The sequence below is a fragment of the Anastrepha obliqua genome, chromosome 1 (genome assembly GCF_027943255.1).
Source record: "Anastrepha obliqua isolate idAnaObli1 chromosome 1, idAnaObli1_1.0, whole genome shotgun sequence".
NCBI classification, from domain to species: Eukaryota; Metazoa; Arthropoda; class Insecta; order Diptera; family Tephritidae; genus Anastrepha; species Anastrepha obliqua.
This window is the reverse complement of record NC_072892.1, coordinates 182,228,389-182,252,698: the sequence shown is the minus strand read 5'-3', so window position 1 is coordinate 182,252,698 and position 24,310 is coordinate 182,228,389. Positions and strand designations below refer to the sequence as shown.

Genomic DNA, 24,310 nt, shown 5'->3' with positions numbered 1-24,310 from the left:
GACAGATTGACGGATGGGCATGGCTACAGTGAGATTTATTTGGTCATTTCGGTATATTTGTTGGATTAAAAAACAGCAAAGTGAAAGCAAAAATTTATATTAGAAAAATTGAAAAAAATAAATAGTGCCATTCGGAGTAGCTGTGCTCATTTGAAACATTTTAAGAAACAAATAAATGCAAAATAATCATCGCGTTACTATAATTGAAACGGATATCACTCAAAATACCTAAAATATGCACACTCGTACAACACTTTGTGTAAAAAGTTCAATGTCGATGTGTCGAACAATATCTGTGCCGATAATTAACCCGGATTCACCGCTCGAGAATCAGACTGTTGCAAACAGCTTCGTATGAATTATATAAAATGATAAAAACCCATTCAGTATGGACTAAGGTGGACACTTACCTATACTTACAAACCGATATTTACTAAGGCCGTTGAATCCTGTTGGCTTTGAGCGCCTTGACGTCGATTCGCAATGCATTTTCAGTATTCCATTATAAGCTATAAGAATTCATTACAATCGCAATGATAAAGAAATTAAAAACAAAACTCCGCCTAAATGAAGAATGAAGAAACAAAATGTCCGCACGATATCTTTGATCGTGTGCACATTTACATATTTACTAGTTGGTGCTGCAGTATTTGACTCACTCGAATCGGAAACGGAAAAGCGGCGCTGGGAAGCACTGCAAGGTGAGTACTTACACTCATAGACATGAATATGTTTATGTAAAGGCGCCTAACTCTTGGCATGCATACACATATAAATGCATATGTACATGCATACGAGTATATCGGTAAAAAGGGCAACACAAGTGGCCCACTTTCGTAAGCGCATTAAATAAAGTATAAGAAAACGTTTACACTTGTATAGACACTTGTGCTTGTGCTTAGGTGCTCTCATGCATGATAGGGTTACGGATATAGCGTCACACATTTAAATTGGCGTACTACATACATATACAAATATATATATGTAGTATATGTGTGCAGTATGTTTGTGTACATTAATATGCATACGTTGTGCAATAGTAGCTTAATGTTTGCTTTGAAGCAGAGTTGACGTCAATTGACAATAAATATTGATGACAATTACGCACAGTGAAGTGAGTAATAATTGGCTTGCAGCAGAGATGGGAATCACGTTTGGAGATTAGAAGTTTTTTTTGTGTATCAAGTTTATACGAACATTAATACTTTGTGCTTTCGAGGGGTGTTATGCTTACGTATTTTATATTATATGAGAAATTCGGACCAGGATTCGGAAAGAATCTTTTCATATGTTATTCGCTGTTTTTGAAGTGAAACTTCTTATTCGTCGATGGACGAGCGAGAATTTAGAGTAAAATTTCAAGGCCATGCAACGTTTTGGGCATTTTCGTTCCGCGAGAGAGAAAAAAGATATAACGTAGAGGAAAAGGAGAGAGAGAGCTATACCTTATATATATCTTAGATACACTTTAGGCTATTTTTCCTGAGTTTTTCCTTCTGGTTGCTAATTTCTAGTGAGAAATAACACTGCCTACTTTTTGGCTCTTGGTTGTTGGTGCAAACTAGTAGGAAATATATTTTTGGTGCCTACTTTTTGGCGTTAAATTTCCTTGGTGCCTACTGTTTGGAGCGTTTTTTGGTCCCAATTTTTTTGGTGCCTACTTTTTGGCGCTTATTTCCGTTTCCTGGCTAGTGCTTGTGCGTACTATAAAGCGCTATCCATTCCGGCGTCGGATTTATTGGTATTGCCTTGCGGTAATTTGTGCCGTTGCTGCGATCCTGGAATCGCCGCGTTTGTGCGGGTGATAAACGCTCGGAGTACTGCGCGTTGTTGCCACGGTTTGTGTCCGGCGTTTACCTACACCGGTCGACTCTTTTCCGTTTTTTGTAAAATTTGTCTATTTGTATTCTCTGCAAATGTTGTGAATTTATTTAGATATACATTCTTCCTCTCTCTCTCCCTCTCATTCCCTTTCGGGTCTCTCCCTCTTTCTTTGTCTGCATTGAAAGTTTCACTTCTGTTATGTGTACACGCACTTTTTTTAATAAAAGTACTCGTATTAGTTAAATTAAGTTTGGTTTATTAACGCAGAATTTGGGTATAAACAATTAGCTTCTTTCAAATTTACTTAAGGCACTATCCGTCTCATAAAGACAAATATGTAGCTCTATTTTCCAATTATTTTTAAGAAAAATATGAATATGGTAATGCAGGTATTGTAAAGAAATAAAAACGGGTGTATTTCTTAAAGAAAAGTGACAGCTGAGCTGCAAAAAGTGAGTAGTTTGATGAGATATATTCCATATAATGCCACACGCTTTGACTGTCCTTTCGGAGGCTTTTAGTTTTTAAGTAGTTTGTTGTTAAAAATTTAGCGAAAGGTTATGTTGCCAGACATCTCATAAAGGCCGTATGCAGGTAGAATTTTACAGGGCCGTTGACGAGAAGGGAATTTTTAAATTTGTAGCATTTTTGCGTGGATCAAGTTTCCGCGTAGACGGCCTTCGTCTGCGCTCCAAAGAAATAACCGTTTTAAATAAAAACATTATATGTATGCGTGTCGTATCATCACCATCATCAACACTGAACTGAAATATATCATTTTTTTTAGTATTTTTATTTTCATTTGCAGGCATCCGGCAACACAGCAGTGTTGTCAATTCCAATGAATTGTTATTCTAGTTTAAAATGGCGATAAATGCATTTGCATTTCAAAACAAGTAAAACACGCGTGTGAATATTTAAGTATATAGCGAATATCACAGGCACTTTGAAACCAAATAATTGCAGAACCATTATTTCCGGAATATTGAGTGTCATAAAGAAGTTGAAGAATTGGGTTCCAAAGGGCTCAAAAAATGCATGCAAATAAATAACAATGTGAAGAAGCTCACCCAGATGTTCAGGACCATTCCTGCTATCCTCCACATCCCCACTTTCCTTAAGCTAATCAAATACCATCGCATCATTCGGAAGTCATTCCTACACCAAAAATGCCGTAATGATTTGAGACAGGATATCGAAATCTTCACCAAAAAAAAGAAACAAAGATCTAGAGTTAAATGAGTCAACTAAGCTTTTTAGCACTGTGTGCTCAATGTTAGTCGTGTCGACTACGAACTAAAACATATAACTAACGTATACGAAATATCATTGGCAATGCAGAGTTAAATAAAATTCCAATTTTTTAGAGCTACAAATCTACTCAAATACGCCTTTTTATTAACAGTTAATATTTTAAGATAAATATGTTTTTGCAAGGATATTTATTACTAATATGCTAATTCTGAACAGTGAATCCTTTTCCAATGCACAAAAAATGCAATTACCAACACAGGTATCAGTCAAGAATGACAGAGAAAGAGATTGCGCCTTCCGAACTCGCTGTGACGTAAGAGTGCAAGAATAAACAAACAAAAGAAAGGGGAAGAAGAAGAATAGGCGAAAGTAATGGAAACAACGCACATACACATACTTTCTGGTCACGGCGTTTTCCGCATATAAACGCAAAAAACTGCATTTCGAGGCTTTAAGACGCGGCAATTCGTTTGCATTATATTGTTTGGTTTTAATCTCACAAATCACAATATTAGCAAGCTATTCACTGAATTTTTACAAGCATCTAATTTCTCCTCCTTGTGTTTGTTTTGACCTCAGACTTGTCAAAATCGCGAAAAAATAAAGTAACTGTTCTGTTAAAGTGCCACCGCCTTGAATATCAGCTCTGTGCATTCGCAACCTAAAGGTCAATAAAACGAATAAAAAATGTTGCATATCTTAAGGGGAACTGGGGATCTAACTCTCTAGCGACCTCACAAATGCAGTGTTTCGCAAATTTTTCCAAAAAAGGTTTGAAAACATCATACTGTGTATGATTCTGTTTTAAATAAAGCATGTAAATATTTATTTGCTTTAGTTTCAGGTTTCCCTATTTTTATTCAAAATACCTCTCTTAACAATTATATATACAAAATGACAGGATTTTTTTTTTTTTTTTTTTATATCTCCCTTTATTTATTACAGTCTGTTATATATTAACAATATGTAATTTTTGTACAATTAGGGTCTATTAAGTTCTTTTACCAATGTAAGAAGAATCTGTTATTATTATTATTGTTTTTTGTGATTACACTGTAAATCTTATAGTTAGATCAGTCGGTGTGAGTCGCTTTAATCTTCGTTTGGTATTTTCTGCCGGTGCTATTTTCCGCATTTCTTCGTTTTGGTGGACTGACAGTCGCTGTATATGCTTAGTGCTACATTTTGTGATTGTTTCTTGGATAGTATCTACATTTAATTCACGATGTATGGCTTCATTGGGAATAAACCAACCAGCATTTGTTATATTTCGTAATATTTTGGATTGTGTTCGCTGTATGAGCTGAATATTTGTGTTTTTAGCCGTTCCCCATATTTCTATTCCGTATTTCCAGATAGGAGTCATAATTGTTTTGTATATAGTCACCTTATTATACAGTGATAGTTTTGATGCTCGTCCTATTAGCCAACTTAATTGCCGGTACTTATTCTTGATTTGATTTCTTTTGTTAATGATATGCTGCTTCCATGTTAGTTTTTCGTCGATAGTTATTCCGAGATATTTTGCTGCTGGGCAGATTTTTATTTTGTTGTTTTTTAAGGTTAGATTATATTTTGATGTCTTTTTGTTTGTATATATAACTTGTATAGTTTTGTCTTTATTAACTTCTATACCCCATTCGCCAAACCAATTTACTGCATTGTTTATTAATTTTTGAAGTGTAAAGGTCGCCAGTTTTTCGTCATTGTTTGATGCCATTAATACAGTATCATCCGCGAACGTTGCTATCATTGTATTATCTGTTGTCGGAGTTGGCACATCTGCGGTGTATATTAGATATAAGAGAGGACCTAATACACAGCCTTGCGGTACTCCAGCTGTCATTGGTAGAATATCGGAATATTCGTCTTCATATCTTATATAAAATTTTCGATCAGTTATGTAGCTCTTCAAAAGTTCAAAGTAGTTTTGTGGATTTAAACTGTATAGTTCTATTCTAACTATGTATTTATGTATATGGGTTGCCTATTTAAACTGGACTTCAACCTAATTTTAATACATATCAAGCAAGCAATTACTCTGAAGGTTTTAAATAATGAATAACATACATATATTTCCTTAAGTTCAGATACAGGGTGCGTACGGTATTTGAGCACTACTTGAGAGTTATTGAAACTTCGCGAATTTTTTGGGTTCTTATTGGTTTTACGCTCAATTACGCCCGAAAACATGTCCTTTCTCGCCCATAACACCTAAAATATAACAGCGACTGGAAACTTCGAGTGCATGACAACAGGAATGGAACATAGCAATTTGTCATTCTTGTGATTTCTGCGGTTGATGTTATGATGTTCTTGGTCAACATTTTTTCCATCAGAAGAAACCCATAACATCTCAGGCGCTTCAGATTGTTTAATTTTGTTTAGAAGTCGTTTTGATCGGATAACTTGTCGTGTTTGCTGCGACATAAACTGTCTTCGGCGCATATACAATATACAGTATTGGGCAAAACTGTAGCACTCCCCTAGTGAATTTTCGGCAATTAATGGCTTTTTTCAAAACAATGAGATCAGAGATAAAAATGTTATGCGTTTTATTTTTGCTTATACATTCCTTTTTAATAAAATAGCATACTTGTGACCATTTTGACGTGATAACGTCTTATAATTCGATTTAGCCGGCTGCACGCACGAAAAAATGTGTCGTTACCTTGCTCATTTGTCGTTACCTTGTTCATTTGCCGTTACCTTGCTCATTGTCGTTACCTTGAATGAACTGCAAGCGAAAGCGCGGAACGAACGACAAAGCAAACAAAGCAAACGAACGGCAACGTTCGACATCTTGCTCTCTCCTACTTGAGTGAGCGTATATATGTATGTATATGCGCATATGTACATATATAAATTCACGTATTTGTATTTGCATATGCCTTCTTATTGATTATTATTAATTTGATTTACTTGAAGAATTTAAAATAAAACCAAGTTTGTTAATAACACCTCTTGTCTTAATGTTATTATTATTAATTTTTTTATTATATATGAAGGAAAAAATGTATGGTAATATTTACCATATACCTTATAAGATATGTTGTGTACTAATATATGTATATAAACATGCATATACATATACAATTTCGCGCAATTTTCAAAAAGAACAAATCTATATGTAAAAATGCATACAAGTCATATGGACATATCAAATATACGAATCTATTCCGTACGCAAGCAAATGTAAGCTAATGTGCTTGAACTGCAAGCGAGAGCGCGGAACGAACGACAAAGAGCACAATCGGCCCCCGCGTTCGGCAACGTTCGACATCTGGCTCTGTCCTACTTGAGTGAGCATATATATGTATGTATATGCGCATGTGCATATAAATTCACATATTTGTATTTGCATACGCCTTCTTGCTGTGTGCATGGTAATGAACCATTTCTCTGTTGAGAAATATATATATCCATACAAAATATCTATCAAACAAATAAAATTAAAATTTTGTTTTGAAAATTGCAACCATTCCATCAATATTTTCTTATGACGTTGTCACGTTAAACTATCGTCAGTAAACCGACTTTACAGACAACCTTTTTTTTTTATTTCAAAAGTTTAACTAAAATAGTTCATTGCCGTCAATAATTCAATGGACAAAACTAAGGCACCCCTTTATGGTGTAAACCAATACGTTTATATGCTAATATTTTGTAGAAAATCCGTTATTTTGGATAACAGCAGCGCATCATTTAGACATTTTATTAAGTTATCAGTAACATCTTGCAATAAGCCTTCCATACTCCTTTTACTGCTTCAAAGAGTTCGTCCTTGGTCTGGTCCTACAGTTTTCCCTATTAATTTTTATACTAACTTTAAAACGTCTATGCCATTACGTCGCAACAAAGTTTTACATTTGTTAGACGTGTGGTGAGGATCGTTGCCCTGTTGGCAGCTCCATCTCAATAGCATCTCCTCTTCAGCAGATGGCAGCGATACGTTTTGTAAAATGTCGGTGTACATGCATCGGCCCATTATTCGTATAATTCGATGAATTGGTCCGATGCCTTGTAGAGAATAACAACCCCATACCATTATGTTACCACCACCGTATTTGGTAGTTGCATTGCAACACTTAGGGTTGAGTCTATGCCCTTTCGGTCTTCTCACATGCCTTAGATCAACGGAATCTTTTATGTTGTACTTCGGTTCATCCAAGAATAAAACAGTCTTCCTCCGACGATGAGCTTTCGCAGAGTCTAGTCTGGCCTTTCTATTTTTTGTTGAAATGAATGGCTTCTTATCCGGCCACCTACTGAACAACCCTATTTCAACTGCTCGCCTTTTAATTGTTCGTTCATAAACTGACTGATTTGTTGATCCAATATTTTGAACTTATGTCGCCATAAATTATTTTTCCCCATCACTGATTATATTGTCATTAAAACTTAAAAATCACGTGTTCCTTGCCATTTATTTGGCGCGTACACCCTTTTGGGTGTTTGGCTTAGCTCCTCCTCCTATTTGTGGTGTGTGTCTAAATTTTTCATGGCAGAAATATACTCGGAGGTTTGACATTGCCTGCCGAGGGGCGATCGCTATTAGAAAAAACGTTTTCTTCATTTTGGGTATTTCACCTAGATTCGAACCTACGCTCTCCTGAATTCCGAATGGTAGTCACGCACCAACCCATTCGGCTACGGCGGCGCACATTTTTATTAGTCTATAAATTATATTATTTCTATACTACAAAAGCAACATTCTGTACATTAATATAAGAAAATAAGTAAAAAAAAAAAACAAAAAACCACTTAAAAGGGGAATTATTAAAAACTAATTAAAATAGTAATCCTTTTGAAATTTAATTGAATTTCATTTGTATTTTTACAGCTGTCGAAGATATGATAATACGAAAATACAATATTACCCAAGAGGATTTCAAAGTGATGGAGACTGTTGTGCTCAAATCAGAACCACATAAGGCTGGCCAACAATGGAAGTTTACTGGTGCGTTTTATTATGCCACAACAGTGTTGACCACCATCGGTTACGGCCACTCAACGCCAAGCACAATCGGTGGCAAACTCTTCACAATGTGCTATGCGATTGTGGGAATACCACTGGGTCTTGTGATGTTCCAAAGTATTGGAGAAAGAGTGAATAGACTGAGCAGGTTAATTGAATATTTATTACTTTCTATGTCTCTAAATATAAGTATATATTGTATATGGGGTTTGTTAAAAAAAAGTGACTTCAAGTTTTGCGGGCCACGTGTATTCGGTGTTGGATTTTCGATTTTGGTGTTTTTTGCTATGATGGTACACGCAGCCTTCATAGTGCTCATTTGCTGTAAGAGTTTCATATGGCAAAATAATTACAATAATTTTTTTGATAAGTGTGCAGAACAGTTGTGAACCTCTAAACTGGTGGAACAAAGCAGGAGTGGCCATACCACTTTGAGTGAAAACCATAACGTTACCTTAATCTGGGTCCCGGTGCATCGGTGCATCGGTACATTGAAGTAAACGAAAAGCAGACGAACTGGCAAAAGGAGGATCTGCCATGGGTAACATTCTTGCTGAATCGGTATTCACGCAACTGAGTGTAATCAAGATTGCAATCTCCTCCTACTCAATTCTCAATCGCACAGACCTGATATAGTCGTGTAGGAATAACACGTGTAACTTGTTGGTAGCGAGGATGCGGCAACAAAATGGTGCGGAAGCGCTAACTGGATTCTTGGTGAATCACCACTTAAACCAACCAACCAAGCATAAATGACCACCAGTTCTTGTTTGCTGTAAACAAAATCAATCTCATTAGATTTTTAGGGGGGCACATAGAATTTTTTTCGAGTTATCGATCTTTTTAGTTTTGGCATTCTTTCAGCTCACGAGCGATGTGTTGACATTATCAGCATTGTTTTATTTTTAAATTATTTTTAACAGACATACGTGGGTTCTCGTACACAAATGTACATATGTGGAGTACAGCTGTGAGCAAACACTAACGAAGATAAAATAGTGGATCGAGTATTCTTCGCCTAGTCGTCTGTTGCACCTTTAAACTAAAGTAGTACGAAAATCTTCGCGGCCAGTTGTCACAGCTCCAACATAAATGTACCCTTAGGTGAGTTTCGGTGTTTTTGACGACTCTTTGCTATCGACAAATTGCACCAGCTTACACGCCATTTCTTGTTTGTGATTTTGTTTTTTAATTAAAGACAACACTGAAACTATGCCTAAGCCATGTATTTACCAGATTTTGGTCTTCTACGATTTTTTCCTGTTCTCAAAACTGCGAAAAGACAGAACGGACTGTGATTGGCACGATTATGGAGGGAAAACGCGCATCCTTGAGATGCGCATGCTCGCAAGGACTTGCCATGTAGCGCATATCAGAACAGCGTTGAGAAAATATATATTGACGAATAAATAAATATTTTTCGAGAAAAATAAAAGGTCACCTTTTTTTGTACAAGCCTCGTGTCTATTATGCGTCATTTTCTATTAATTTTGCATATACGTACATATATACCTATTTAATAATTTTATTACATTATTATTATACAATATTAGTCTAAAATGCGCAAAGAATTAATTGTGAAATTATTTGAATTTATTTTCTTCGGTTATTCATTCGCCATCGACCATCTGCGCATGCACTTTTTCGTCTTGATCCACCACAGCTATGTTATACAAGCAGTGAAGAAGTCACTACGTTGTAAACGAACTGCAGCTTCTGAAGTAGATTTAATATGCGTTGTGACAACGCTGAGCTCTCTAACGATAGCTGGTGGTGCTGCAGCCTTTTCACGCTACGAAGGTTGGAGCTATTTCGATTCAGTATATTACTGTTTTATTACTTTAACTACAATAGGTGAGTAAGATAAAAAGTGAACACATTTATTTTTTTATATTTATTTTAAATACATACAGTTTGTCAAGACAATGCATACTAAAGTATTCACGTAATTTGCACGTCTCAAATTAAAACAATCGCTTTTTATTGAATTTAGACAGCCTTTTAAGATTATTTCATTATCTCAATTTCGTAAAGGTAAACTTTTTTAAATCACCAAAGTAAGCAAAACCAAACAAAAAATAAAAAATAACATAAAATAAAAAAAACAAATGTTTCTCTCAGCGGTCAAGAAAGTATAATATTTTTACATACATATCTATTTTCGGCTTCGTTTGATAAGACAATTTACCGTTATACCATTTTCTCATTGAGATATTACACACTCGTCACAATGGGTCCGTTGCATCCGTTGAGGCAACGAATTTGACTGACAGCAAAATATATTATGTGTGCTTGAGTTGAAAGCGCCACATACGTACCGTACGTCATGCCGAAAATGAGAACTTTTTAAAGAAGAATAATTTTGTATCGCTCAAATTTGTATCCAATGAAAACGTGTCGTTATCTTGCTCAATGGTCGTTATCTTGCTCAATCGTCGTTACCTTGCTCATGGTCGTTACCTTGCTTGAACTGCAAGCGAAAGCGCGGAACGAACGACAAAGAGTACAATCGGCCCCCGCATTCGGCAACGTTCGACATCTGCACACCCACTTGAGTGAGCATATATGTATATGTATGTATATGCGCATATGTACATATATAAATTCACATATTTGTATTTGCATATGCCTTCTTATTGATTATTATTAATTTGATTTACTTGAAGAATTTAAAATAAAACCAAGTGTATCATCATCATCCTTACCGAATTTATAATTAGTGACTAGTTGTTAATAATACCTGTTGTTTTAACGTTTTTATTATTAATTTAGTATTACATATGAAGGAAAAAATGTTTGGTAATATTTACCACATACCTTATAAGATATGTTGTATACTAATATATGTATATAAACATGCATACATACATATACTTTGGTGCAATTTTCATAGACTAATATACATATGTACATATGTTCGCGCCAATTATATATATATGTAATACACAAATGTTTTATGCCAATACATATAAACATGCATATATAAAATTTCGCGCAATTTGCAAACAAAAAGAACAAATCTATATGTAAAGATGCATACAAGTCATATGCACGATGGAGAGAATAATGAGATGGCGCCTATCGTGGTCCCGTTACTTTGCTCTCAGCGAATTTGACAACTAGTTACGTGATTTTAGCTCCAGTATGGCCAGATTACCATTTTCGTAACTTGATTTAGCATTTTTTTTTGTTATTTAGTCTCGGAGTTTTAGTTCTTTCTTCATGACATTTTTCTAGCTGTTCTAATTAAAATGTAATGTTTATAATTTTGTAAAATATACATTTTTTAATAATTATTTAAATAATTCACCCAATTTTATTTAGCTTTACTTTTTCTTAACATCTGGTGGCATTGTCCGCGATTGCAGGTGTTGTTGGTGTTCTTCTGCTTTCGGCAGTCAAATTTCTCTCTCGCTACTGCAGTGTTGGATATAAAAACGCACTAAAATGCCCATTCAAAGAAAATAACCCAACAAATTTTTATTGAATCAGTTAAAGAACTTTGTATGCATGACAAATTGTCTTTAAAGTGTACGCTTTTTTAAATAAATGTGTTATGGTTATGTACAATTTAATTTATGAGTTTTTATGTTAAAGGAAACTATTTTGTTTAGGGAACGATTTTTTTGTTATATTTGAGGTTATGTAACTAGATAAGGTACTCTTTTTGTAAAAATGTCATTATGGTTTCTTTAGTATTTTCTGGTATTTTTTTTGTTTTTTTTACTAAGAATACACCTCTTAATGCCCTATTTCCCACTAAGGATTGATGACCGGAAGAAACGATTACGTCTCTATAGTTTTAATTCGCATTCAGTAAATTTAAACGCTTTTTAAAATGTGTGAAAAGGTTTTCCATCTTAAGAAAAGTTGAGAGAAGAAGATTTAATATTATTGCATAATCTTAAAAGGAACAAAAATTAAATTTTCACTTTCAAAATATCAAATTTTATAACATCAATAAATTTTCATTAGCACTAAAATCTTCTCAGAGTGACCTTTTTTAACCTTCTTTTGTTTAATTATACAGTTTTTTATTAACTTACAGTTTCGGTAGCTTTGAATTAAAAAAAAACACTCAATTTATTGCGAAGAGCAAATGGTTGGCAACACTGCACAACTCGGCAAACGTGACGTCACGCCCTCTCTGATGGGCGCAATCTTGTTTCTATCATTCTTGAGTTATATGGACATATCAAATGTACGAATCTATTCTGTACGCAAGCATATGTAAGCTAATGTACATTGCTTGAACTGCAAGCGAGAACGCGGAACGAACGACAAAGAGCACAATCGGCCCCCGCATTCGGCAACGTTCGACATCTGGCTCTGTCCTACTTGAGTGAGCATATATATGTATGTATATGCGCATGTGCATATAAATTCACATATTTGTATTTGCATATGCCTTCTTCCTGTGTGCATGGTAATGAACCATTTCTCTTTTGAGAATAGGACGATGAGAGGTAAAGTAGGAAATATGAAAGGGAGTGTTTCGAGTGTAATGTTTCTTGAAAAAGTCAAATCGATCATGGTGCCTCTTAGTGTTGTTGACTTATTAACGTCTGATGCACAATCGAAATTGAACATATCTTTCATGAATTTGATAAATGTTTCGTAATTTTTCACGTTTGTGTAAATGTAACTTGACCAATTCCATTGCGATTCCATTTACCTCCTTCTCTATATCCATACCAAATATCTATCAAACAATGAAAATTAAAATTTTGTTTTGAAAATTGCAACCATTACATCAGTATTTTCTTAAGACGTTGTCACGTTAAACTATCGTCAGTAAACCGACTTTACAGACAACCTCTTTTTTTTGTATTATATATATCAAATCAAATGCAGAAAATAAATGGAATATACCTATATTATTTGAGCCAATTGAAATGCACTATTATCTTTTCAATAAAGCTTGAAAGAGTAGACAAAAGTGTAGGTTTAACCAAATAGCCCTAAAAAATGAATGTGCGTCCCGATCTCGAAGTTATTGTGTGACCACACCATCTATGACTACCATAAATTCTATTCGATAAGCATTAAAAAAAAATCTGTTTTTGTTTATATGCAATAATTCAATACTTTCATTGTGGCACTACGATGCGTTTTATACGTCATGTCAGGCAAATGCGTTGCCGCAACGGACCCATTGTGACAGCCCTATTAGTCATCAATCAGTTATAAAGTGATCGTAAGAGTGATTTCTTGATCAACATATCAAATCGTACGTAAATTATAAAGAACGCAAAAATACCTGGAAAACGACATTGTTTGAGGTGATTCAGTTGGTCTATTACAATTATACAACAGGAAAAGTTTGCAACAGTTATCATAAATGTTTTATTTCACCCGACAAACTATTTAATACAGTGAATCAAAAAAGTATTGGCACACTCGAAAAATCAATGTTCTCAGTGCTATAACTTTTCTTCTAATGAAAGTATAAAAAAATAGAAAGCGGTATTTTCTAAATGTGCTTATTTATTACGTGTCTGAAAAAAAAAATTATTTCGACTTAGGTTTACAAGCCCAACCTTGAAAGGTAAAATACGACTATCTGACTGTGCCGAATGTATTTTGTTGAGAAAAATAACCGTGAACTCGCAGATTTCAGCAAGAAATCGTGCTAGTGACCTTATCTCCCACTAGAACGTGTCTAGCTCACCCAGATAGCTATTTGAGTGATGTGATATTCTGCGATGAGACTAAAATCATGCGGTATTAGAACGATGGACCCAAAAAAGTGTGAAGGCAGATATTAAAAACACTGGAAAGGCGAAATATTATACCGACAGTGAAATTAGGTAAACTTTCAGTCATGGTGCCTGGATGCACATCCAGCAAGGGATAAGATAGATGCACGACAAAGTCCAAAGTCCGGATATTAATCCAATAGAAAATTTGTCGGCATATTTAAAGAAAAAATTGGAAAAAAACACTCAAAAGGTCAAGCAGAGCTCAAAAACACTATTTTCGAGAAATGAGACAAGATACCCGAGGATTATAATGCTCAAAAATGTATTCATTTTATGAGAAGAAGGTGTTATAAAGGCCCGGTAGTCACATAAAGAACTGATCCATATTTCATAGCTTAAAACATATAACTTAAAGTGCAAATGTAAAAAAGAATTTCTTGACAGCTGTGCTATTTTTAAACGAAATAACTGTATTTTCCACTATTGGCTTATGAAGTATGTACTTATATTAATCAAATAAAATTAAATATTGCAAGAAACCCAGAAAAAAATATATTTTCTTCAGCAATATGTCTGAATTTCGCTAGATTAATAGATCTTTCACAAACTGTAGATAAGTACATAAGTACATACATAATTACGCAAGTCAAGGCAAATTCATATGAACAGCTTTGACCGTTTTTGAAACTTAATATTAAATTTCGTATTTAATTTCGTAGGTTTTGGAGATATGGTTGCTTTACAAAAGGATAATGCACTCAATAACAAACCGCAATACGTAATGTTCGCACTGATATTCATATTGTTCGGTTTAGCAATTGTTGCCGCCTCGCTGAATTTGCTAGTGTTGCGGTTTGTTACAATGAATACGGAGGACGAGCGAAGGGACGAAGCTCAAGCCATGCAGGTATTGCATTCTAAATTCTTGTGTGTAAAATACTATTTAAGCTGAATGAAGCTGGTTTAAATGCTTTCATTATAATTTATTCTCGTATTTATTATTAATTTAATGCTTTAATTGTCTTGTCATGCCTTTGTGTCCTTTTACGTAAGTTTTATTGTATAATGCATAGGTATGCCTTTTATTGTTGTCTATAAGTAGTTGCATTAAAGTAAAATTATGCCACTTTAACAAAATTTGTCAAAATATCGCTTAGTTTCATTTATTCAACAATTTTATCTTATTCGGAAGAGTTGATATCATTGCACTCAACTTTTTCGAATTAGTGTGACTCGCAGCTGCCAAATCGCAGTCGCTCTTTGATCAGGTTGAGTAAGAGCATACCACTCGTTAGCTTGAAGAACGGCATAACTAAAATAATTCGAGTAAAATGGTTTCAAAGTTTTCAATTTACTATATGACCACAAGTAAAAGGGAATCTCATCTAATGAGATACAGTCAATAGATATCGCAATGAATTTCTTTCGCAGCATAAAAATTAACTTATATAAAAACATTCATTGCATGGGGATCAAATCTCGAAAATACAAGCTCTTTGCTTAGTCAATTGTATGTCGTTTGCTCTCGAGTGGGACAGTAATTTATCTTTTAAGCTTAAGGCCATAGCAGTCACAGCTCTTACCTAGGCTATAATTTTAAAATTATTAAGGGAGAATGGGGAGTTGTGAGACGGGTTTTGTTTTTGGACCCGTATTACTCAAAATCTTAATATTCTGCATATGTCAACGATGGAATCTTTAGTCAATGAATACTGGAAGCTATTGGTATGGCCTATTTAACAAAACTACAATTTTCCTTAAAATTAAAATTCTATATAATAATATAAAATATAATACAAAATACAAAGTCAAGTCAATAAAAATGACTTATTTTAGTTGTTAGTTCTTTATTAAGATGAAAAATAAAAAAATAAAAGACAATTGTTATACAAAATTGTATAAAAAATGCAATGCCATCAATCTGATGATTCGCAATATATTTGCATCGATCGTTGTTTTACTTGACTCACTCACATACCTATGACGCGGCATGATAAATGAGAAATCTACGAAAAAGCGGAAAAACAATAAAAACTCAAATTTAACCAAAAATTTCATGATATATATACAAACAATGCATGAATATTGCGAGGTACTTATGAAAGATGCGTTAAAACGTCGAAAAAAACGGTGTCTCACAACTCCCCAAATCGTTTTTTTATAAATGGCCGCGTAGTCATAAACACATCGAACGTTCATGCCCAAGTGGATGTGTAAATTCAAAGCTAATAGGACATTAATAATTTGTATATATTAACATTTGCAATTTGCTTCAACAACTGATCGAAAGTATCGCAAAATAAATGATGAAAAAAACTTACAGAGAAATTCCAAAACACAGTAACTGGAGAGACGCGTCGAATGCGTGTAAATATGACCAATGCTAGCTGAAAAGTGAGAACACTTGTTGACACTTAAAATCGAATGTAAACAAATGAATAATGCCGAAAGGTAACAATGTCTCACAACTCCCCATTTTCCCCTACACTTAGGTAAAAAAAAAATTGTCTTAACGGCAAAGCAGCGTATGCCTTGTATTTGCAAGAAAACACTTTTCATACAAAAAATATTTGGTAGCCCTTAAAAATTTTGTTAACTAAAAATATAAAAAAGAATTTAATTAAAAATACAAAATATAAAAAAAAATTTAACCAAAAAATATCTGCCCCGGCAATCAGACAACAGTCACTGGTTCGTAAGAGTCTATGAGTAGCTGGAAACTGTTGCCTGAAAACCGGAAATGCAATGCACGATTTACGAGCTTATAAGTACATAGACATTTATATATTTACGTACGCTAGATCTTAACTTTTTACATTGGTTTTACATTATAATAATAATTTGTAGAATACAACTGAGTTTGCTACTTATTTTATTTTTATAATGGACTATGAATAAGTTCGTGCGGTTTTACAACAGATGGCGTAACTTTATTATTCCATCGATCCACATTTCCAAATATTCATTGGAGAGCTACTGTCGTAAGGCACAAACGTCAGTATAAGTTTTTTATTTGAAGCGTAAACAACAATATTTTTACCACACTTGAAAATGTCGAATTTCGTGCCAAATAATGTGTTTTTGCGGGGAATTCTTCTTCATTATTTTAATATGAAGAAAAAAGCAGCCGAAAGTCATCGTATCTTGGTGGAAGTTTATGGTGAGCATGCTCTAGCTGAGCGAACGTGCCAGAAGTGGTTTGCACGCTTTAAAAGTGGTGATTTTGGCTTGGAAGACGAAGAACGCGAGGGTGCGCCGCCAAAGTTCATGGATACCGAATTGGAGGAATTGCTCGATCAAGATCCGGCTCAAACGCAAGAAGAGGTTGCAAAAACTTTGGGAGTTGATCAATCAACCATTTCCAAACGTTTAAAAGCCATGGGAATGATCCGAAAGGTAGGCCATTGGGTGCCGTATGAATTGAAGCCAAGAGACGTTGAACGCCGTTTTATGGCATGCGAACAACTGCTTCAACGGCACAAAAGAAAGGGTTTTTTGCATCGAATTGTGACTGGCGATGAAAAGTGGGTCCATTACGACAATCCAAAACGTCGGGCAACGTATGGATACCCTGGCCATGCTTCAACATCGACGTCGGCGCAGAATATTCATGGCCTGAAGGTTATGCTGTGTATCTGGTGGGACCAGCTGGGTGTTGTGTATTATGAGCTACTGAAACCGAATGAAACGATTACGGGGGATGTCTACCGACGACAATTGATGCGTTTGAGCCGAGCACTGCGAGAAAAACGGCCGCAATACGCCGATAGACACGACAAAGTTATTTTGCAACATGACAATGCTCGGCCACATGTTGCACAAGTGGTCAAAACATACTTAGAAACGCTCAAATGGGATGTCCTACCCCACCCGCCGTATAGTCCAGACCTTGCGCCATCCGATTACTATCTCTTCCGATCGATGCAACATGGCCTGGCTGACCAGCACTTCCGTAATTACGATGAAGTCAAAAAATGGATCGATTCGTGGATTGCGGCAAAACCGACCGAATTTTTCACAAAGGGAATCCGTGAATTGCCAGAAAGATGGGAAAAAGTAGTAGTAAGCGATGGACAATACTTTGAATATTAAATTTGTAACCATTTTACGTCAATAAAGTTTCAAATTTCAAAAAAACCGCACGAACTTATTTATAGTCCTATTACATTTTTCGAAAACCTTTGAAAATTAATATGTATTTAATATCTCACAATATTGTAATTAACGATTTATGCTTTTTATTTAAAATTGACTAACTTAATTTTTATTATCCCCAAAAAGCGCTCTTCCAAGTAACAATTCAAGAATTGAAATACTTCCAACACTTTTTTGAGTAACAAAATTCCTCTCCTGCGCCGAATCAATATACCAATTAAAATTGGGCACTTACTCGCATGTCATTGCTTAAACAAGTTTCGATCTAGTCTTATTTAATAACTCTTTTAAGAAATATAATATTTTTTATGAAATAATAGTTCGAATTTGCACACTTTGCCTTTGAAACTAAAATTTTGTATTTCACTGTGAAAATCTCGCCTAAAGTTCCGAACTTTTTTAAATTCCAATTAAAATGATAATAAATGGTAAAATAAATTTGTTTTCTTTTGATTTTCTTTACAAAAATATTGGGCAACCAACAATACAATAGTTTATGACCAAGTCCAATATTTGGACAAAAGAGGTGATTGCAGTATTCCAATTAAAATTTTGTTTAAACGTATCAAAAACATATAAAGACAATATTTGAAAATACTTAAAAATACTTAAACCAGAGACTCAAAATCACTTACCTCAACTTTAAAGTGAAAAACTGAAAAATCTACTATATATATCTGTTCTAGAACTAACTATTTTAACTTCAAAAACACTAGCAAAAGCTCGCACTCACCACTATTACTTGGTTATTTGTAAAATACAACTACATATTTTATGATCTTCAAGCGGGGAGTACAAAGAAACGTCTAAACAAAATTTAATAGTAATTTTTTTTCCATATAAAGCAAAATTATTTTTCTGAAATTTGTTGTTCACACATCGATCACAGGTTGCTAAATAAAAGAAGGCAATGATGAAAATTAACAAAACATTTTACATACAAAATTTAATGAGCATATTTTTTGAAATATTTTAACTCAATATTTATTACCATCGTTGGTAAATTTGACTCTTTTTTTTAATATTGGAGGATTAAAATGTTGCAGAAAAGTATGCCTCGAAAAATTTCAGTACGAACTTTCAGACAAAAAAGGGGCGCGACAACGGACAAGAAAAAAACATTGATTTGTTTCCAACACTGTTTGACCTATCGTACTCACGATCTTCTTCAATAAGTACATACACCTACCTTTTTTTAGTAGATAAGCTTTTTAAAAAAACGTGCAAAAACAAAAAAAAAAAAAAAATCGTGTAAAAGTATACACGCGACATATAGCAAATTTGGGGATATGTTTCACAACTTTAAAAAATCGTGTAATATGAAAAAACTCTAAATATTTTCCCAACAGAACGTGCAAAAAAAGTCATTATTACTTCCATATTACCATATTACCTAAGCACTCGTATTTATTAAAAATTGAAATTGAAATTAGTGAAAAAATCAATTTTTCCACTATTCATCGTTACTTGATTACAAGCGTGCACGGACTGGACCAAAAATGATATCATCAGTAGATGCCATATGTCAGATCCTAAGTCAGATATGTCCAGCCCATCTGTCTGCTGAACTAGACAGCTGTAGTATATAAACAAACAAAATAAAAAAAACAATGGAGCGCATAAAGGTCAAATAAAGATTTCCATCACTCAAAATAATTTTTTTATGGAGTAAAAAAATGATTCGAAAACAAAATTGGATGATGCGACACCTTTGTACAATACTTATCCGACTGGATTGACTTGGTAGTGCTAAAATGTACTCGAACTTATTGCACCGCTTTTGAAGGAACAGATGTACATAAGTATGTATGTATCTTTACGTAGGTTAGGTAAGGTATATCTGGCTGATCTGAATAGATCTCACATATACCACAAGGGTCCGTAGGGTTACCAGTGTTGTTGGAGTCGTGTTAAACATATCATAGTTCGTGATACATGTCTTGGCGAGTTTTAATAAATAGTTTAAACTTTTGTCAGCAATATCCTTCAGAGATGAAAAGCATACCGATCCCAGGCAGTTGTACGAGTTCTGCTTAGAGCAGGACAGTGGCAAAGGAGGTGTTCTAACGTACCCCTTTAGCTGCGTGATATGGAGGGAGACAATGTCCCGTCTGTACTCCAACCAATATTTTGCATTCCTTTCTTCGTAGCATTATTTTGGCAATCCTGTGGGAGGTCGAGGTTCCCCATATAGACTGTGCCTCCAGAGTTAGTTCCTCGTCTAGTTTTGATCCCTCTGTAAGTTGTTTGCATGGTAATCGGGTTCTAAACCCTTCTAATGGGTTTTCCAATAATAGGTGTTATGCGCTGAATGGATTGCGCTATCGAGAGATGATTAAAGATTTTTTATGGTCTGGACAACGTTTTTATTGATTTTTATTGATCTGGACAACGTTTATTTTCAACAAGACGGCGCTACGTGCCGCACAAGCAACGAATCCATTGATCTTTTACGGGAAAAGTTTCCGGACCGTGTTATCTCTTGAAGAGGTGATCACAATTGGCCACCGAGATCTTGGGATTTAACACCTTGTGACATTTTTCTTTGGGTTCTCGAGAAAGAGAAGGTCTAGCCAACAGCCCAGGGTCGATTCAAGACCTCAAAGAGGGAATTCGCGAGGCTATCGAAGACATAGGCCAGCCACTTTGCAATTCGGTTATGGAAAATTTCATGAAAAGGATGTTGTCCTGTAAGCGTGGTCGTGGTGGTATTATTTTCCACTATTAACGGCATACCTTCCTCTTTATAATGAAATAAACATTCGATTATTTATATTATATTAAAAAATAGCATTTTTCTTTGAATATAAATAACACCTCTTATTGGAAAATCCTTTATTACAAAAGCAGACCTCTTGCCAAAGTTTGCTTGTGGAATAACGTTTATGTCCTGTGTGTTACTATGACCAAAAAGCCTTTGTGCGAATTGTCTAGTCATCAGTATCTTTATTTAATCTGTCTCATCTTCTTATTTAATAAGGCATTATTTTAGAAAGACATATGTTTAGAAAAACATTTTTTGTTTTGAGATTCGTGCAAGAACGAAAATTTCTTGTAAAAAATAAAAAAATTTCCTTATTTCGTATAAAAAAAGGTATGTTAACATTAGGTCGGGTCGATTTGTGGGGAGGCAAAAAAATCGCCCATTGCTCTGTGAAAATCATATTCTGGGGATCAAAATAAGAAACTTTGCCGAAGGAACCATACCTCTAAAACGAATTCTGATGTCCCCCAATTTGGGTCGAACTTTTTAGTTTCTTTTCTTATGTAAAGGCCAAAAATGGTGATATTTTTCGATTTAAAAATCGCTCATTGCTCTGTGAAAATCATATTCTAGGGATCAAAATAAGAAACTTTGCCGAAGGAACCATACTTCTAAAACGAATTCTGATGTCCCCCAATTTGGGTCGAACTTTTTAGTTTCTTTTCTCATGTAAAGGCCAAAAATGGTGATATTTTGAAATGATTGTATGGGGAACCCCCCAGGGGATTTCCAGGGGGTGTGCCACTGGCAGTCCCAATTGTGTAGCTTTTCTCCAAATAATAATGTGATTGATGTGTGAGTGATTGTATTTGCCTTTGTATTCCCTGGCTAAAAAAAACACGCTTTACATTTTAGCAAACAAAAACTTGTTTACTACTTTTATTTTCCTGCAATGCCAAACATACCTACATATTATATAGCTGTACATTTAAAAATTTACTTTACTAATAGTTTCACTTTTGGGTAAATTTTGCAGGCTCTACAAGTTGCCGTTAAATTGGAGGGCGACGTCATTACAGCCAATGGATCCATCTTAAGTGGATACGAGGGTCATGAGGTTCAGTCAAATAGTAGTGGATCAACTACATCCATGTGTTCATGTAGCTGTGCACGTTTTAGTGCAAATCGTCATAAAAAGTGAGTTCACAAGGTTCCAGTTGCTAATATGTGAGCTTTTATTCATTTTTTAACACTTGCTTGTGCGAGTAGAATCTATTGGAAAAGTACTGCACGAAAAATAATGAATTTCCTTTTTCAAATTTTGTGTTAATTCTCTTTCTATTTACATTGAATTTGAAAGGCAACAATTTAAAGCGCGGCGTTCGCCTTCGCACATACGTCATTTATTGCCGGAAGTTGTACCGATGCAGGATCTAAGTTACGACACACACAGCCTGAATACGGACGGACTCGATATCGTGGATACATCCTCAGGCTCGCCTTCGAAACCGCACAGACAATTACTCAAACGCAATGTCTCACTACTCTCTTTTCGTATTTAAAATACAATTGCTATTAATTCAAGTTATTTAAGTATCAAAAGTCTTATGTAGTTATATATACATATATATATACATATATATAGGTATGCTTAAATACAATAATTTATAATTCGCTGGTAAATAAAGCTTTTCAAATCGTATTATTGTATACTAAGTCCATGTGTGTGTGCACAGATGCATACATGCGTATGTATGTATGTGTGTGGTGTACATACACATTTATGAATGGTCGTTGAAGCGACCTTAATTTATTGTAGAATTTACTATTATAAAATATTGTAGTCTCTTGATTTTTTTCTTGTTTGCAAATATGTATGTATGTAAATAGATTCGAAAAATTATATGAAATAATTTATTACTTACTATATTAGGTAGATAGGTATTACAGCTTAGCGAAAGCCTATCCATTTATAGAATATCTTCGCGTAATATACAAATAGTATGAGCTTGTTACAGTGGAGTCCGCTTAACTCTAATTCGTTTAATTGAAATCCCTTTTATTTATCTCCTAGGTCCAAACCAAAAATCGGTTTGTACGCTTTGCCATACCAGCCACGATCCATATATACGAGGCTCGTTTGAAACGTCCGTGCAAAAATAATAACTACTTAATTGTTTGGGGTGCCATAGCAGAATCGCTTGGTGCGTGACCACCATTTGGGAGTTCGTCGGTTCGAATCTCCGTGCATGAAACAGCAAAATGAAAAAGTATTTTTTAATAGCGTTTGCCCTTCGGCAGACAATGGTAAACTTCCGAGCGTGTTTCTGCCATGAAAAAGCTTCTCATAAAAAACCATTGGCGTTCGGAGTTGCCTTAAAACTTTCATTTTATTTGTGGAACAATATAAAGTGTCACGCCACAAATAGGAAGAGGAGCTCGGCCAAACGTCTAATAGAAGTGTATGAGCCAATTATTTATTTATTTTAAACATTTTTTTAATTTTTGGGCATGCGCTCCTTTAAAGTTTATACACTTCTTTTAATGTTGTTTTAGTTTCTCGGTCCCTTCCGAATAATAGGATTTGTCCAAGTCTGAAAAATAGCTATTCGTTTCTGCAATCACTTACTCGATGGAATAAAATCTTTTTTGCGCCAGCCATTTCTTCAAATTGGGGAACAAATAATAGTTCGAGGGGGTCAAGTTTGGAAAATAGGGGGATGTGAAACGACCACAACTGTTGAGTCGTGAGCTGGTGTGCTGTCGTGATGAAAAAGGGAAATCACGACTTCCTCGATTCAAACGGATGATAAACACAAAGAAATATACCGATCTGGCTCAAACTTGGTGTGTTCTTTCAAGTGCCATCTCTCTCACTTTGCGCTGACTTTTCAAACGAACCTCGTAAGTGATCACGTAATGCGCAATACAAACATTGCCGCTCTCTACGCAGGAAGCCACGGCGTTCGAATTCCGCAAACACACAAAGCGGTAGCAGTCGTACAAAAAAAAAAAAATGATTACTTTCCACAAAAACAGTTGATTACTTTCCCCACGAATTTCAATCAGAATGTAAACAAGACAGATCACTTTCACATTCAAACAATCAAAATGAAAAAAAACACGTTATTTTAGCAACCCCTCGCACTTCATTGCTTTTTAGTATTACACAGAAGCGATTTATTTTCATTTATAAAAAATGACAAAATGTAAAAATTTTTTCAGTTGAGCTACCTCGTATTAAATAAAAACAAAAATAAACCGAATAAAATACAAAATAATGAGCTTAGGCATCACATGATTTTATTTTGTTCAGAACAATTTGAAATGGAAGCATCGATGTCAGATGAAGAACATTTCATTAGCAATTGTATTGTTGTGGCACAGCTTTCTTCATACTTTCCTTGCTTTCGTCTATCCATGTACATATATGTTACGATTGTCAACTTAGTTAATAACAACGAAGTACAAGTGTAATACTCCAAAGATACCTTCAATGCTTTCGATTTGTATTTCGGAAACTGCAGTAACGGTGACTGGCGGCTGTGGTTCATTGGCCGATTTCTATTTAATATTTCAAAAAAACTTTATAAAGTTTGTCTAAAATATATTTACTTATATTCTCGATTTTAATAACCATTTCTATTTAAATTTAGAACTTTGACTCAATTCGCAAATTTGAATTCGTGTTTA

At 34.7% G+C, this 24,310-nt stretch overlaps 1 protein-coding gene across 1 annotated transcript; it reads left to right on the top strand.

The window, feature by feature from the left end:
• The first annotated feature begins 414 nt into the window (after window positions 1-414).
• On the top strand, window positions 415-22,223 carry LOC129235571 (two pore potassium channel protein sup-9). Its single transcript, XM_054869475.1, has 6 exons — window positions 415-701; window positions 7,922-8,204; window positions 9,720-9,910; window positions 14,478-14,665; window positions 21,654-21,814; window positions 21,978-22,223. The coding sequence occupies exons 1-6, from the start codon at window positions 575-577 to the stop codon at window positions 22,177-22,179; spliced, it is 1,152 nt and encodes a 383-aa protein (XP_054725450.1). The 5' UTR covers window positions 415-574; the 3' UTR covers window positions 22,180-22,223.
• The last annotated feature ends 2,087 nt before the right edge of the window (window positions 22,224-24,310 follow it).